This window comes from Acomys minous, assembly GCF_964271855.1.
Source record: "Acomys minous genome assembly, chromosome: 19".
Taxonomy (NCBI): Eukaryota; Metazoa; Chordata; class Mammalia; order Rodentia; family Muridae; genus Acomys; species Acomys minous.
In genome coordinates, this window is record NC_140499.1 from 15264388 (window position 1) to 15281678 (window position 17291).

The following is a 17291-nucleotide window of genomic DNA, read 5'->3' on the forward strand; positions in this document are numbered from 1 at the left end:
GCAAGTAGCTTGTGTTTTGTGATCTTGCCTGTAAAACATTAACATAGTTTGTATATTATATTTTATAGTATAACAGAATTTTAATTATGCAGAATTCATGCATTTATATTATGCAGCTCTCATAAAAATTTTATGTTTGTACTGCATTTCTATCCTGGATTTTTCTTTCTAAAACTAATTTTGCTAACAAAATTTAAATTTTATCTTCTGCTAAGTTTTCTTAAATCACTGCTTAATTTTTAATATTACTTTGCGTTTAAAATTTTTGAAATTAATGGCTTTGTGAGTTAATTAAAATGTATAATTTTCTTTTTAAGCCACTTGCCTTAATTTGAACATTTTTATGTGGATGGTAGTTTGCCAGCATTTATCTGTACCCCAGTTACATGCCTAGTGCCTGCAGAGGTCAGCGGACCCTTGGAACAGCAGTGGAAATGGTTGTGAGCTGGCCCATCAGTGTTGGGAACCAAACTGAGGTCCTTTGTAAAAAGCAGCCAGTTCTAACTGCTGAGTGATCTCCTTAGCCCTGCCCTTAATCTTAAAGTGACTGAAGTGCTAAAGCAGACATTGGTTGTTATGGTAACTAAGAATAGTCCAGGAAGTATTATAGTAGCTGGGATTTTGATTTTGATATGAAAACAATGTTGTAACTATAGGTTAACTACCTCTGAATGAAGATGCCTTTTAATTGAGTTGAAATTTTAATGTATTCAGTGCCTTTTGGATTTCTTTTTTTTTTCTTTAGACCTCTGGGACCAGAGAGTCTCTTGCTTCGTGGAGCCAGATTAAAAAATACAAAAGAAATTTTTGGTTTGTACATACTTAAGTTTTTTAAAACTGTTTGTGTGTTTTGTACCGGTGCTTTATGTGAAGCTTTGCTTTTACTGTGGAGGTGCCGGGTACTGAACTCAAGGTCCTGCACACACCAGGCATACACTCTGTCTCGCTCTAGATGGCATCCCCAACCTCTGTAAAGTAGCCTCAAGAGCACAGCATTTTATGCCCTTTGGTTGCATATTACTTTATTAAATGTAATCTATGGTAACTTCCTTTTAAAGTTTGTTTTAGTATAGTATTTTGTCGTTGTTGTGGTTAATCTCTCCTTTAGAGTAGTACTGGGGACTTCCTCTTCCTGTGTGTGGGTAACGAGCTGAGTGCAGCACGGTGCAGTCAGTGCTCTTTAGTATGAATGGTGGGCCACATGTCTTCAGTTCTCTTAGCGTTCTTCTTCAGTTGGGTTAATAACTGCAGACAGAGTCATGTATCCAGCAAGTTCTTAGGAGCTCTGACTGTGGACACAGCACTCTTTGGGACATAGACTTTCTTTCTCAGAAGGAAGAGCAATCGTGCCCCTGCCCTGTAGCAGCCTAGCATAATGGGCCCCAGAGTTTATGCTCCTTTCATATACCTCACACGGTATACCCAGAGTAATACAGGCATAAAGGAATTCCAGAGGCTAGAGAAGAGAAAGAAAGAGGGATTGATATTTAGTGGGTTCAGCATTTTTTAAAAAAGTGATTAGAAGTATTCTCTAGTTAAAAAAGACAACTCCACAAAATTGTGAATGTGTTATTACCACTTTGAACTACACATTTAAATGGTTAGGTAGTAATTTGTATGCTGCATGTATTTTGCCACCATTTAAAAAAAATTATAACAGTGTTCTGATATCAGAAACCAGGTTAAACCTCCACAATTTTTAGGTTTTCTCTTGGAACACTGAATCTTATATGACTTTCTGGGAGTGATGCTTTTTGCTCTGTTACTTTGTTTAAAGTAGGAGTCCTAACCATGCATAGTTTTAGAAGCAAATGTGTCCTTGGATGCTTTTGGTTGGGTCTTCTGTTGTTTGCCTCAGTAATCGCTTCTCTATTTCATTCTGAGTGCTTTTTTTTTTCAAATTGCATGATTTCAGTGTTATTTTCCATTTTAATTATGACTCCTGAGTTTAAAGAATAATTCTTACTTTAAAAATTCCAAGTCACATGCTTACTAAAAGGGCACAATTGGTTCTATATTGTTTCTTTAATCTTACTGTTTTGGAATGTGAATGAACATTTAAAGTTTGGTCCTGCCTAATTAGTTTCATTCTGCAGTTTTGGTGGCACTATTGTAGCCATTCTCTCTGGTCTCAGGGTGTCACAGCGTCTACTCTGTGCTTGCTTACTTCACTCTGGAAGATGTTAGGAGTGTTCTTCAGCACGAGGGAATGACGTGCACACTCCAGATTCGGGCATGCTGGGTCGCTAGCTATTCATGGCTCCAGTTCATCAGCAGGGCTCCTGCTCTCACAGTTAGCCATGTGCTGTGGTCGTCTGTTATTCCCATCCTTTCCTTCTGTCTGTCTCAACTTGTCACATCTTTCATCCAAACATCTGTTGTAAATGAGAAGCAAGACTCCAGGCAGGTTGAATGTCTAGATCACCAGGAATGGTAGGCGTAGCAGGCCTTTAAAGGCTGTGAAAAGACTCAGGGAAAGTCAGACTGTATACGCACTCAGACAGTGCTTTTCACCAGGGCTTTCCAGCTGCTGAGTACATTTCAAATGGCAGTTTTATTTTCTAGGTGTGGCCGTATACACCGGAATGGAAACTAAGATGGCATTAAATTACAAGAGCAAGTCACAGAAACGATCTGCAGTAGAAAAGTAAGAAAACTATTTTCACATAATAATGTGTGTATCTTACACATGTGTAACATACATAAAAATAGACATTTCAGGAACTAGAGTGATGACTCAGTGGTTAAGAGCACTGTTGCTCTTGCAGACAACCCAGGATTGGTTCCCAGCACCCACATGGTGGTTCATAACCATTTGTAACTCTGGTGCTAAGGGATCTCCATGGACATTAGGCAAAACCCTCACACACATAAAAATAAACAAATCCTTTAAAAGATATTTCATATTACCTATACAAAATGATATTCTTATTTGATAAGGATGGTATTTTATGTTTTTGTATACACTTAGCATTTTGCATGGTGATTTGACTATTAGTAAGTGCTGAAATGTGCCTAAATATAGTATAGGTTATGAGGTCATAGCTCTGAGTAAAACACATGCTGTGCCAGCATGAGGACCTGACTTCAGATCTCTATCACCCTTATCAAAAGTTGGTTGTGGTGGCATGTACCTGTAACCTTCTGGAAGGTCCCAGGGGCTTGCCAGCCAGCCAGTCCAGGGGAAATACTAAACTCTGCATTTAGTGTGAAACGCTGTCTCAAAAAATAAGGGGCAGAGCAAGAACTACACGCACGCGTGCGCGCGCGCATACACACACACACACACACACACACACACACACACACATAATATTGGACCATGCATGGCGAGGGGAGTCCAGCAATACTAGTACTTGAAAGGCAGAGACAGGAAGGTCATGAGTTTGAGCCTACCCTAGGCTATTAGCAATAGAAAGTGACCAAAAGCAGGTTGAAATTAGCAATGAGTCCAGTCCTGAAGACAGTTGAGGAAAGGAAGGAGGGAAGTAGGCGAAATAAGAAGGGAAAAGTGTGAGCTCTATTTCTTTACTGGGTTGAAATGTCAGAGGACAAGATGTAAAACTGGAGGAGGAGGCCGAGTGTAGTGGCACACGCCCGTAATCCCAGCACTCAGGAGGCAGAGGCAGGTGGATCACTGTGAGTTCAAGGCCAGCCTGGTCTACAAAGCAAGTCCAGGACAGCCAAGGCTACACAGAGAGACCCTGTCTCGAAAACCAAAACAAAACAAAAAAATTGGAAAAGGACTTAGAAAGGAGAAAACAGATTAGGTAGCGTGGGAAATAATGGACTTGAAGACTTATGCATAAGGGCTGTCGGACTTCTTGCCTGGCTGATGAAACTGTGTAGATACAAGTTGGCAGAAAACAAACAACAGAACCCAGCAGAATGTTGGGGTGGGGTTGGGGAAGCTAAACAGAATTTTACTTTCACCACTGGCAGTGAAATTAGGTGTTTAAAGTTAACTGTCTACTAGAACAAAGACCAACACTCTCCTGAGGAACATGAAAAGCTGTTATTTATAATACCCATGGTGAAATTTATAATAAATGTGAGGGAACAGAGAGCTTTTGCTAGTGAGAGGGCATACACCAGTCACAGGCTCAGTTTCCTGCATCCAAAAATAATGATTGAATAAATATGAAACAGAATTGTAAAAACTTTTAGAAGAAGTTGTATAAAAATCTTCAGGATCTGGACTTTAGCAAGTAATTGTTAGACAAACAAAAAAGCTTAACTCCTGAATGAAAAAGTTACTAAATTAAACTTCATGTAAATTAAAAGTTTTTTCAATCCCTCTTGAAAGGATAGAGAGACAAGCCACAGACAGGGGAATGCTTACAAACCACAAACCTAAACCAGACAGAAGCACAGAGATTCAGCAAGATGTGATCAAAAGACACAAATCACAATCATCACAAGAGGGAGAGGTGGCAAATGAGCAGATACAGATGTCAGTCAGTGCTGTGGCCTGTTAGAGGCCATCGTATCCCAAACACAGTGAGGCTAACTCACCGCTGCAGAGTAGTAATAACAGTAAGTGCTGGAAAGAGCTAGAGGAACTAGATCTCATACGTTCTTGGTAGGAATGTACAGTGACGACATTTTCACTTGGAAGACAGTCTGGCAGTTTCTTTCCCGAGCAGCTTTATTTATAACAGCAAAAACCTGGAAAACAGCCCAGCACCCATGCATGCGTAATAGCTGATCAGAAGGGAATCTGGTGTGGCTATGTCATAGAGTACTATTCAGCAAGAAAGGGGAGTTATATTACATGCGTGAGCCAGAGCAGACTGCAAAACTGTTACACTTGGTACAAAGCCAAGTTCAAAGAGTATATTCTGTATGTTTCCAGTATGTTGTGTAACATTTTCAAAATTATAAAACTGTGTATGTTGGGGACAGATGATTGCTGCCAGGGGAAAGAGATTCAGTATGGGGAGTGTGAAAATAAAGAGAGTGATGGAAAATGGAGCCGTGGCTCAGTGGCTGAGAACGCTTGCTGATGTTGTAGAGAGCCTGGGTTTGGTTCCCAGCACCTCCATGGTGGCTAAGAACCACCCATAATTCCAGTTCTGGGTCTCGGACAGTCTTCTGACACCTCACATGTACCAGGCATACGTGTGGGATGCACATATAACATGCATGCAAAACACTCATACATACAAGGTAAAAATTTAAATGTTTAAATTTTGTTTATTTTTTGAGGCAGAGTCTTTCTATGTAACCTTTGATATCCTGGAACCCACTATATAGACTAGGCCCACCTTAAACTCACAGAAATCTACCTGCTTGTGCCTTTGAAGTGCTGGGGTTAAAGGCATGTGTGACCATGATGGGCCCTAGATAAATATATTTTTAAAACTAATGATGGGACAATTCCTGATAATGGTAGTTAATCTGTGTGTGGGAATATACAGATAAGTTCAGGTTTCATAAATATGAAAGTTAATCACATCTAATTCCCTGTAACATCTCAGTGTTACTTTCCTAGCTGTGATATTAGACCACAGTTACATAGGATGCCACCATTGAGTTGGGGCTGTAGTTCAGTGGTAGAGCATGTTGCACAGTATAAACCTCTCTGATCCCTGTCATCAGTCTTAAAAAGGCGAGGAAGGTGGGGAAAATGTGGACTAAGCTGATGGAACTCTTTGTACTGATTTTATAACTTTCTGTGAGGCTGCAATTTCAAATTAAGTTCTTTAAAGAGAAATGGCAAGATAAAAGAAGTATAAAAAACAAAAATTAAATGGGTAATTGGAATGGAAGGAAGTATAAATGGAATAAGCCAGTTGGTGAAGCTATGTGGTACACATAGATTCATTATTGCGTTCACTTTATTTGTATGTTTTTAGTTTATTCCTTTTTGAGAATTTACTTAGAATATCATATAAGTACTGAATCTTCCTCACTCCTGCCGCTCCGCTCCACCAAATCCTCCCATGTCCTCTCCTCCCCAATCCAGGACCTCTTCTCCATGTTACCTACTGCGGCCACTTAGTGTTGCACATATGTGCATGTAGGCAGGGCTGACTGAGACTGGAGAACTATATGGTCACGCATCTCCGAAAGGAACCGATTCTCCCCGTCTCAGCAGCCGTTGCCCACTATATCTCTTCACCTAGGAGTGGGAGCATGCACAGTCTTCCTCTTCCATGTTGGAATGCCAGCTGTTGTTATTATGCAGTCTTGTTCAGGCATCCATATTGTTGAGAGTTCATGGATGCATTTTTCATGTCGTGTCTTGGAGCCACTGTCTAGCAGCAGCCATCATGGTCCCTGGCTCCTAGAACTTTTCCACCCTCTTTTTTCACATTCTCTGAGCCTTAGGTGTAGAGGCTAGATTGTAGATGTGTCAGTTGCTATAATTGGGCATCTCTTAGTAGTCTCAAATTCTTTATCATAAAATGTTTTTTCATATCAAACTTATGTTTTTAAGTTCAAGATTTTAAATTTAAAGTTGAGTCTGTTTGCTCCAACCTTGTTGCAGTACATAGATGAGCAGCAACTGTGCACAAAACCAGCACTAAATCCTGAAGGGTTCCATGCTTTTGATATGTGAAACATGAAATCGAAAGCCTGTTGTAGTGAGTAGACATTGAGGAGGGAGTACCAGTGAGTTCATACCTTCATAAACAGAGTTCGCCAGGGCATTATTTTTATTAAAACTCACCAGGGTATTACTATCCTTGCTGTTTCAATTCCAGAATCTTACTCATGAATTCTAAGACACTTTGAAACTATTAGCTGATTTCTGCTTAAGAAAACCCAGTCTAGAAATAGATATTAAATGTCATATGTATATCTGTTATGTGTTAGGTTTTCTGAGATACAATTATTCCCCCTTTAGACTTTCCAGCTCAACTGGAAATTAAAGGAATATACAGTGAAAATTTAGATAATAGGACTTTCTTTCTGAGCACTCTTGTCTTCACTTTTGTGTTTAAAGTTTATCTTTAATAAAATATTTAATAAATATCTTTAGCAAAATCCTCAGATACACTTTTATACTGGCTAGTCTTGAATTGTTTTTAGTGTCAGAGCGAGGAATCCCAGTTTGACCTTAATGTCCCTAAAAGATAAACTCTTTAGAATGCTGAAGGTGGCAATTTGGAGTTGTCTCACTGCTGACGTTTGTGACTATGGTGCTAATTTCAAATTTAAATAAGAGAATGTTGACTATAGACAAAAGCAATTAAAAAGGAGAGGTCTTCCAGTTGAACATATGGAAATACAGGGAAGGGTTAGGAATTTAGTTCAGTGGTGGAGTGCTCACCTAGAAAGTGCTGTGTCCTGGTTTGATTACAGGCATACCACATATGCAGTAATACCAGGAAGCACTGGTGGTGATGGTGGTGGTAAAGAAGAAGAGGAGGAGGAGGAGGAAGAAGAATTGGCAGAAAGATGAATGTGATATGTTGTTGAGGAGAGAGTCTCATGAAGTTGTAAGCAAAGACAGTGTAAATGTAAGCTAGGTGTGACATGACATGCTAGGATACAAGTTAATGAAATGAAATTAAGGACTGCAGGTTTAACTCAGCTCTCCTGATCCTAAGTTATGTGATTGTGGATTATTTGATTTATTCTTTTGGACCAAATACTTTGATATTTTAAGATGTTAGCAGTCCTGCTATTGAAGTACCAAATAATGAGCTGACTAACACAGGATCATCATGTAGAAAAAGAGCCCCCTTCTTCTTGTGCCTTTATTTCCCATGGATTCTCATGGTATTCTGATCGTACTCTTGTAAGAGAGTGTAGAAGCAGCTATTTCAGTAGTTAGGGTAAAGATAAATTATTGGAGAAAAACCAGGAATATAGGTATTTTTTTTTACTCTGAAGAGTTTTTGTAAAGCCTGTGTGTATATTTTTCTTCCATTCTCACTAGATATGTGGAGTTCATTAGTCCCTTGTGATTATGTTTCCATATATTTTAATTGTTTTATGAAGAAACATTTCTTACATGAATATTTTGGTTTTTCACTTAAAATTGGGCATCTATTAAGGTTGCTTGATGAATGAAAGAGAGATTTTGAATTCCTTACTTTGATGACTCGATGAAATTATAGAATTATTCTTGGATTTGCCTTTTTGCCACTATAAAGGATGTCATAGACTCATCAATCTTTTTTTTTTTAACAAATGTTTAAGAATTGGTCAAGGTAGTAGATGTGACAGAAGTTTTGTAAAAGTTTAATGTATATGTTAGTTTTAGTTATTTCTCTTATAGTTAGATGAATCCCAAAAATCCAAGAATACTTACTTATAGTAAAAACAGTGGTCAGAGCATTGTATGTATTGGTCCATTTATTCCTGATAAATATATTCTTTTTAAAAACATTTTATAGAATTTCATACATGTATACTGTGCTTATGTCATTTTCATTCCACTCTCTTTTCTCTCTTCAACTCCTCCCACAGAACCCCAAATTTAAGACTGTTTTTGTTAAACATGTCTACACATGTGTATTTCAATACAATTTGCTGAGATAACTTACTGTTGTTTATATATGTGTGTTTGGAGCTGACTACTTCAATGGATAATTTATCCTAGGGCAGATCTCTAGAGTAGACTGATTGTCCCTCTCAGTAGCCAATAGTTGCTTGTAGTACTTTATAGGAGTGGGACCATGTAAGATTTCCCCATACACGTTGGCATATCAACTGGTGTTGTCATTGGTCATGACTTGTTTAGGCAACCACAATGTTAAGAGTTCATGGATGTAGCTCCCTGTCATATATAGAAGACACTGCTGTATGACAAAATTTTTCCTGGAAGACACAACACAAATATTTACTCACTCTAGATACAACACACTGAAGTACAGATACCACCAAATTTGGTTTGGTGAACCAATGAGTTGTGTTGTAGTTACTTACAGGATTATGGGTGAGAGGTTACTTCCACAAGCAGAAATGACTCAAAGGCAGCCGCATCACCAAAGCTGATCCCAGCATGGGTGACAGCTCATGAAGCTGGGGACCTGGAGCACACTGCACAGCCTGCAGGCAGACCAACAAGTTGGACTCAATTGGTCTCAACTTTCCAGGCAGCCCAGCTGCTTTCTGCTTCTTCCAGGCTGCTGGTCTGCTGTAACAGTCTTCTTTACAGCTCAAGTCTGCTCTTCCGAGAGGGACGCTCAGCCTTTCTTGTTTACTCTGTAGGGAGGGGCCTAGTGAGTCAGGCTGGTTTCAGGGATTTCCTGAAGCTCTTTTGAGTTACTTCCCTGGTTAAGGAGCTTCCTTCAAGGATGAAATGTTTCCATATCAGAGGAAACTGTTATACAACACCATCTCACAGCAGACGTCCTGGTCCTCGGGCTCTTAGATTTTTTTCTGCCGTCTCTTTAGCAGTGTCCCTGGCGCTTTGGGTTTAGGGTTGTGTTGCAGATACCAATATGCTGGGCACCTCATGGTCATCTGATTGCTGTGTTTTGACCAGTTGTGGCTTTCTGGTGAGAAGTACACACCTATGCAAATAAGGATAGGTATTTAGAATGAAGCTGGACATTATACTGGTTTAGGAAAATGGTGGTAGATCATTTTCCTCTAGGGTTCATGACCTCACCAGCCACAGATGGCAATGGATTCCCGCCTTCTATAGAGCAGGCCTTAAGTACAATTTGATGGTTTTTGATAGCCCCCAAGATATAAGCATCACTATTATACTTTTGGATATATCTTGCTGTGTTGTTATAATTCATATATTTTATAACTATATTACTGGTAATTATGTTTTATTAAATGGTCATTAAAATACTATCCTTTAAATATCTATACTATTGCCATAGGATCCTTAAGATCATAAAAACATCTTCAAGTGCCATATTCTGTAGGTCTCTGAGGTTTTTGAAGACCTTATCTAACTATTTTACCTTATCTCTCTATAGAATCATATCTATATGTTGTACCTAGGGTGTGTGTTCTTGTGATGAAAACAGAATAGTAGTTGGCATGACCATGAGTTGATCAACTAACAGTTAACTTGTGTCACTTAATTATCCTAACTAACCTGTATTAGAAATAAACTTTGTATTATAATAGAATTGTATGGGCACACTACCTTACATTAAAATAAATATATTTAATGTGTGTGAAGAATAAACTTGAAAAATTCTATACCAATAATTAAAAATAACCTTGTTTGTGAGTAACAGTTAAGGCCTTAAGTTGAGGAATAGAGTCAATAATCTACTTTTTGTCCTGTCATCCCTATATATTCCTATATTTCCCCTTCTTTCTTTTCAACCCCTATCTCCATACCTAAGAAAAAAAGAAATCCCGGAGTCCAATCTTGTTTTCTCTCTGAATAAGACCAATAATAATTTATAGCCTACTCCCAATACAAATAAACATACATATCCTTAGAGAACAACCAGAACCCCACTCAGCCCCCCTTAGGGGAAATGGGGCATTGTTCTCTCTTTAAGGCTTCTTCCTGCTGATTTGGGACTAATAATACCTTTGTAGGGGCCCAGACACAATTGGGGAAAATGGTTAAGCAAGCTAGGAATAGCATTTGCAGTCTAGTTTCTAAATGCTGAGAAATGCTAGGCTTTGACAGTAAGACAGGTTAACTCCTGGCAACACCCAGCCTACCTCAGGGAAGATGATAAGCATCAAAGAACCTCCTTATGGAGATAGCTTCAAAGGTGGCAAACCAGCTACTGGGCAAAATGTCCTCATTTCTGCCACAGACAGAATTCTGTCTAAAAGTGGGCAAGCTTAGAAGTAGACAGAGTTGACGGCTAAACTCTGCCAAGACAGGGTAAGCAAGTCCTCAGTAGTTCCTGCTTTACCAGTCTGTCTGCCAGATATAATGGGCCAGACAGCTGAAGACAGTGCTTCAACATTATAGACAGTTTTGGGTGACTGTTCAGGCAGCAAATTGTTTCTGTCATTTTCTCATTTTGAAAGCTGCTATCTTGTACTTCCTTTTACTCAGGTATTTAATTTTATTCCTTCTCAAGTCTCTGATGGGGTTGAAGACCAAATAGTTTAGTTTTATAATTAAGCTTAGTTGTTTAGGGGTTAAGTTGTTTTTAGGTCTAGATAAGGATTTTTAGGTTGATAGAATGAGGTATGATAGTTAATTGATTTACATTCAGAATTGTATACTCACCAAGATAGGAAAGATGTTTTCTCCAAGGTTGCCAAATACAAATAAGCAAAACACTATGAATGCTACATTTGTATAGTTCCTAATTGTTTCATGGTCCTTCTTATTATATGTAGTTTATTGTATATATGTGTAATAATATAAGTGTATATGTAAAAGTAAAAATAAAATAATAATTTAAAAAGAGCTATAATAAAATTTTAAATATTTTGATACATAATACAAATATTACTTTTTAAGCAAATAAACTATAGACCATATTGACATGTTTGTATTTTTTTCTTGATTTAGATCAATGAACACATTTTTAATAATTTATCTGATAATCCTTATTTCTGAGGCCATCATCAGTACTATCTTGAAATATACCTGGCAAGCCGAAGAAAAATGGGATGAACCTTGGTATAACCAAAAAACAGAACATCAAAGAAATAGTAGTAAGGTATTATATGTTACTCATAATCCAGCTGTTAAGGGAATTTCTTTGGGGATGGTTGATGCATTGGTAGTGATATCTGATTGGGAGGACCACTGTGATCTCATCACAGCATCAGATTGACAAGATGTCTTTTTAGAAGAGCAATCAGCATGTTAGCAGTGGTGTACTTTCCTAGTTTAAGGCCTAAGCAGATCACAAAAACTTGTCAGAAACTGCATTCTACTTTGGTATTACAAATTAAGAATTTTAAAAATCATTTATTGTACCTTATAAATTAATTAAAGGATACATTTACTTTAATGCATGTCTGAATAACTCAAGGAGTCTTAATGGTCTTGATATACCAAGAGAATTTCACCTGAAATGTTGGTAGACAGTTGTTCTCTAAATTTCTATTTAAGTCAAAATGTACATATTAGAAAACACTTTCTTCTCAAGAGGCAGCAAAGCAAATCGGTCTAGGTTCCCATTGCCAGTGTCATTTACACTGCACAGAGTGCATACCGAATGGCAGCTCTGCTGTGCTATAGCAGTCTATACCTGTAGTTTCTTTTACAGTTTCTGTTTCTTAATAATTCTCCTTAGAGGAATAGGAGCGGCCTCTGACACAGACCCTGTTGCCCACTCATTGGTCACTAACTCCTGGCACAGCAGCTATGCCAGCCCACAGAGGAAGAGGATGCACTCCGTCCTGACGAGACTTAATAGGCTGGGGTCAGATGGTAGGGGAGGGGGGCTCTCCCCTTCTGAGGACTAGCTGAAGTAGGGAGGGGGGCAGAGAGAGGGCTGGTGGGACAGGGAGGAGGTGAGTGAAGGGGCTAGAATTGGAAGGTAAAGTGAATAAATTAAACATAAGCAAACTTTTTTAAAAAGAAGAAAAATTTTCCCTAGAAAATGTGTTCCAGTATGCTTAGGTTCCCTAGAAAATGTGTCCCAGTATGCTTAGGTTCCCCGCGCGTCGTCGTCACCCGTGCTCTTTGAAGAGTGGCTAGCGCGCTGCACAGGGTGCGGTGTGTTTGTTATCTTCACCATGCCAGGTGCCTTGAACTTCTCTAGGAAGTTCACCTTTACCTCAGCCAGTAATCTAAGGACAGAGGAAACGCAGTATAAATGCAGTTTAATCAAGAACTTTCACTTCCTGATATTAGTTTACGGCAGATGTGGTTGATGGTTTATTTAGACAAGAACTTTCTCATAATTCTCTTGTATTTTATCATTAAATAATCATTTCTTTCTCTTTTTTTCTAGATTCTGAAATTTATTTCTGATTTCCTTGCTTTTTTGGTACTCTACAATTTCATCATTCCAATTTCTCTATATGTGACAGTTGAAATGCAGAAATTTCTTGGATCGTTTTTTATTGGCTGGGATCTTGATCTGTATCATGAAGAGTCAGATCAGAAAGCTCAAGTCAATACTTCCGATCTGAATGAAGAGCTTGGGCAGGTGAGGATGACCGTGCTGCCTGCTTCTTGCCAGAGAATTCCCTGTAGAAAGACTGATGCCGTAGGAAGCACTATAAGGTCACACCAGAACACCTCTTACTTTCCTCCAGCTGATTCTTGGGTTGTTTGGTTGGTTGGTTTTGGCTTTTGAGACAGGCTTTCTCTGTTAGCCCTGGCTGTCCTGCAACTCACTTTGTTGACCAGGCTGGCCTCGAACTCGGAGATCCACCTGCTTCTGCCTCCCAAGTCCTGGGGCTAAAGGTGTGTGCCACCTCCACCTGGTTCCTTCAGCTAATTCTTACTCCCTTTTTATGTCTTAATTTTTTTTCTTCCATAATTTACCAGTATATTTCTATATGCTATTATATTATGACTTAAAATTTTTAGACATTAGCAATTATGGAATATAAAGATGAAACTTGGGGGCTAAACAGATGACTCAGAGGTCAGGAGCACATACTGCTCTTTCAGGGAACTTAGTTCCCAGCATTCACATCGGGTATGAATTCAAATGCAACACTGCCTCTAACTCCAGCTTCAGAGGATTCAAAGCCTTTGGCCTCCACAACCACCTGCAGTCATGTTCGGTACGCACACACAGACCTACTTGCTTCTACACAATTTTTTAAAAAGTAAATCTTAAAAAAGAAAGGGGAACTATTACTTTACCATTTCATAACATACGCAAAAACTTGGCTACTTTGCCTACCTTGGTGTTGGGTTTTTGTTTGTTTGTTTGTTTGTTTGAGACAAGGTTTCTCTATGTACCCTTAGCTGTGCTGGACTCACTTTGTAGACCAGGCTGGCCTCGAACTCACAGCGATCCGCCTGCCTCTGCCTCCCAAGTGCTGGGATTAAAGGCGTGCGCCACCACCGCCCGGCCCTTGGTGTTGTTATAATTTGACAATCTAATTAATACTTACATTATGACTCATAATATTGTTTGCAAACTCCTGGTTTCTTATTTGTTCTTTGTAATACTATAATTATATTTATTTTATCTCCCCTAGAGTTAATTGCTATTTCTTCATTTGCTTAGTTTTGTATACCTCAAAATGTCTTTTATAAATATATTCACCATCTCTCTATGTATATTCAAACATGTCAGTTAATCTTGAATTCGCTCACCCTATTCTCCACGTGTGATTTAGATTTAGCTTGTTGTGGTTAATTTAGAAGTATGGCCTAATAAACTTCAGAGCCCTTCTCTGGGCCGCGCGGCTCTAGTCCTATCCCACGGTGGTCCTCCTTCCTCCATGCCCTTTCTTCCTCTCTCAGGCTTCTCCCTGTCTTCAAAAGCCCAGGAACCTTAGCCACGCCCATCCATTTGCCTGCCCAAGTGTATATTGGCTTTTTATTGGTCAAACAGGAATAAGTTTTTAGGCAAGATTGCACAGCAATACTTGCGGTATATTAAAAGACAGCAAGCAGTAATTAGCATCAAAATATATCAGACCAACCTCCAACAGGGCCCCCATATTTTGATGCCCAAGCTATGCTTAAACTTCTGCACTCATCCTGGTGCAGTGGCTTTAATCCCAGCACTAGGGAGTCAGAAACAGGGAGCTCTCTGTAAATTTGAGACCAGCCTGCTCTCCACAGAAAGTTCCAGGTCAGGCTACATAGTGAAACCCTGTCTCAGAAAAATGAAAAAAGCATGAGCTCAAATGATTTTCCCATCTCAGCCTTCATAGTAGCTAAGACTGCATACATAGACTTTGGTCTTGGGCCCTGTAGAATAAATTTTTATTTTACAGAATACATGTCCCCTGTCTCAAGTATAATTGTTACCTTTATTGTCTCCAAAAATATGGACTTTAAAGTTTAGTTTTTTACCCCTCTTTCTTTTTTTCTCACTTTAATTCTTTGCTTTTGCATATTGATCTTTTATCCTAGACTCTCACTGAAATTGTTTACTGGTGCTAATAGATTTTTTAAGGTGAATTTCCTTGGATGGTGTATATGCAAGGTCATTTGATATGCAAATGGAGATAGCTTTATCTCTTTTTTTTCTAAACAAGGAAACTTGCTTCTTTTTCCTGACTAGAAATTTCAGTATGATCTTGAATAAAACATGTGAGCACAACCTTATCTTAATACCTCTACTCATAGGAAGTCACTCACCATGATAGTACCTAGTTTTAAAGACACTTTTATCATAGTATGTTAAGTGTTTTTTTTAATCATAAAGAGTATTAGATTTTTATCAAGTGACTTCTGTATCTATTGAGATGGTCATTTTATTAATAGGATAAAGGACAAATATCATTAATCTGACAAGTTGTACATGCCAAGTTAATATTGATTCCTGATGTGTTTGGAAACAAGATATGTAATCCTTTTTATATATTTCTGGACTTAGTATACATGAATATATTATTCTCATGAGAAATATTGGTCTGTAATTTGTTTGGGTTTTGTTTTCTTGTAATGGCTGCCTCTCTTTTTACTTTTCAAGTTGTATTCTTGTTTTGGGAGGGAGGGAGGGAGGGAAAGAGAAGAAGAAGGAGGAGGAGGAGGCGGAGAGGAAGGAGGGAAGGAAGGAAGGAAGGAGGAAGGAAGGAAGGAAGGAAGGAAGGAAGGAAGGAGGAAGGAAGGAAGGAGATGCCCTCCTTGTCTCTGTACCATCTCTCCTGGCCCCTATTTACTTTCTAGGTTGTGTCCTTTCTACCCTGACTTCAATGGTAAGTGTCAAGTTATACTATTTTAAAAGTAGCTTGGCCAAGATATAGACATGAAATTCTTATACCTTATTGTCAGTCACCTCTACAGATGATATGTATCTAAAGACGTACATGTACATTTTAAATACTTTTGTCACCTTGTTCAACAGTGACCCATTAAACGCTAAGGTTTCTTTTGTTCTCTTTCTCTAGGTGGAATACGTGTTTACGGATAAAACTGGAACACTGACAGAAAATGAGATGCAGTTTCGAGAATGTTCAATTAATGGCATGAAATACCAAGAAATCAATGGTAGACTTGTACCTGAAGGACCAACCCCTGATTCCACAGAAGGAAACTTATCTTACCTTGGTAGTTTGTCCCATCTCAACAACTCAGCCCATCTCACAGCCAGTTCTTCTTTTAGATCCAGTCCTGAAAGTGAAACTGAGCTAGTAAGCAATTTCCAAATTAATAATTATGGGTTCCTATGTATTCTTTCTCTTTAATAGATGGACTAAGGGGAACTTCCTGTCAGTGAAGCCACAAGTATTTGAAATAGATGTCTTTGATTTAGTACTTCAAAACACTATTTTGAGACTGTAGTTCCATCCCAGTTTAGTTTGTCATTACTAAGCATCTTAAATGCCTTAGCTTGCTAGGCACTTAAGTGGAACAGTTAGGAAATGCTGTTACTGCCTTGAAGTGAAAAAGAGAAAAAATAAATATTTTCGTCTTTCTGAGACCTTACTTCTTTTCAAGGACACAGTCTCCTAGCTTGCAATTTGTCCCTTACACCACAGGCTCCTAAGACAGTCTGTAAGGTTGAAACCCAAAATGTACAACTCTTACTCAAGCAGCCTAAGCCACAGCACTCTTGTCTTAGTTCTCAGGTCATTTGTCTGTCTCTCTCTATGGGATTGGAAAGTGCTTTGATCGTGAGTGTTATGTTCCTACAGATCAAAGAACATGATCTCTTCTTTAAAGCAGTCAGTCTCTGCCATACGGTACAGATCAGCAATGCTCACACTGATGGCATAGGCGATGGCCCCTGGCAGTCCAACCTGGCGCCTGCGCAGCTGGAGTACTATGCATCTTCACCAGATGAAAAGGCTCTAGTGGAAGCTGCAGCAAGGTGACTAAGCCTCATTTCTCTGATCCTTAGAGCATACCATTGAAATAATTGTTAGAATAAAAGAGATATGTCATATGAAGTTCTCAAATGTAAATTCAACTTGTGGGAATACTTTGCATTGTTTTGGATGTAGCCTGACCTGTCAAGTTCTTAAGAATAGGTTCATATTATTCAAATTCAGTATTGTAAATACACCTCAAACTTTCAATTAATGTACCTTCATTAAACTAAGTTACAAAGGTATACTGTGAAATATGAAATATCTTCCCTTAAATCTTGTATTTCTTTGTTCTTTTCATCCCTAGAGCTGGTATTAAATTTATAGGCATTTCTGAAGAAACTATGGAGGTTAAAGTACTTGGAAGACTAGAAAGGTAAATTGTTTTGAATATGTAGTAGTCTATAATATATATAATATGTATAGTCTATAATATGTATAGTTTGTAATAAGTATAAGTACAGACTGTACTCCAGTCTGTTTTTGTA

At 38.6% G+C, this 17291-nt stretch overlaps 1 protein-coding gene across 4 annotated transcripts in view; it reads left to right on the top strand.

Annotated features, from left to right (window-relative positions):
* Nucleotides 1-17291, top strand: part of ATP11B (ATPase phospholipid transporting 11B (putative)) — a 98275-nt gene that overhangs the window by 35189 nt on the left and 45795 nt on the right. For 3 of the 4 annotated variants that reach the window (XM_084769738.1, XM_084769739.1, XM_084769737.1), the window contains exons 9-15: nt 746-810; nt 2566-2647; nt 11414-11564; nt 12810-13007; nt 15883-16125; nt 16630-16805; nt 17111-17179. In XM_084769738.1, the coding sequence (XP_084625864.1) occupies nt 746-810; nt 2566-2647; nt 11414-11564; nt 12810-13007; nt 15883-16125; nt 16630-16805; nt 17111-17179 (984 nt within the window). The remainder of the gene's footprint in view (nt 1-745; nt 811-2565; nt 2648-11413; nt 11565-12809; nt 13008-15882; nt 16126-16629; nt 16806-17110; nt 17180-17291) is intronic. The other variant, XM_084769740.1, reaches the window with a different exon arrangement.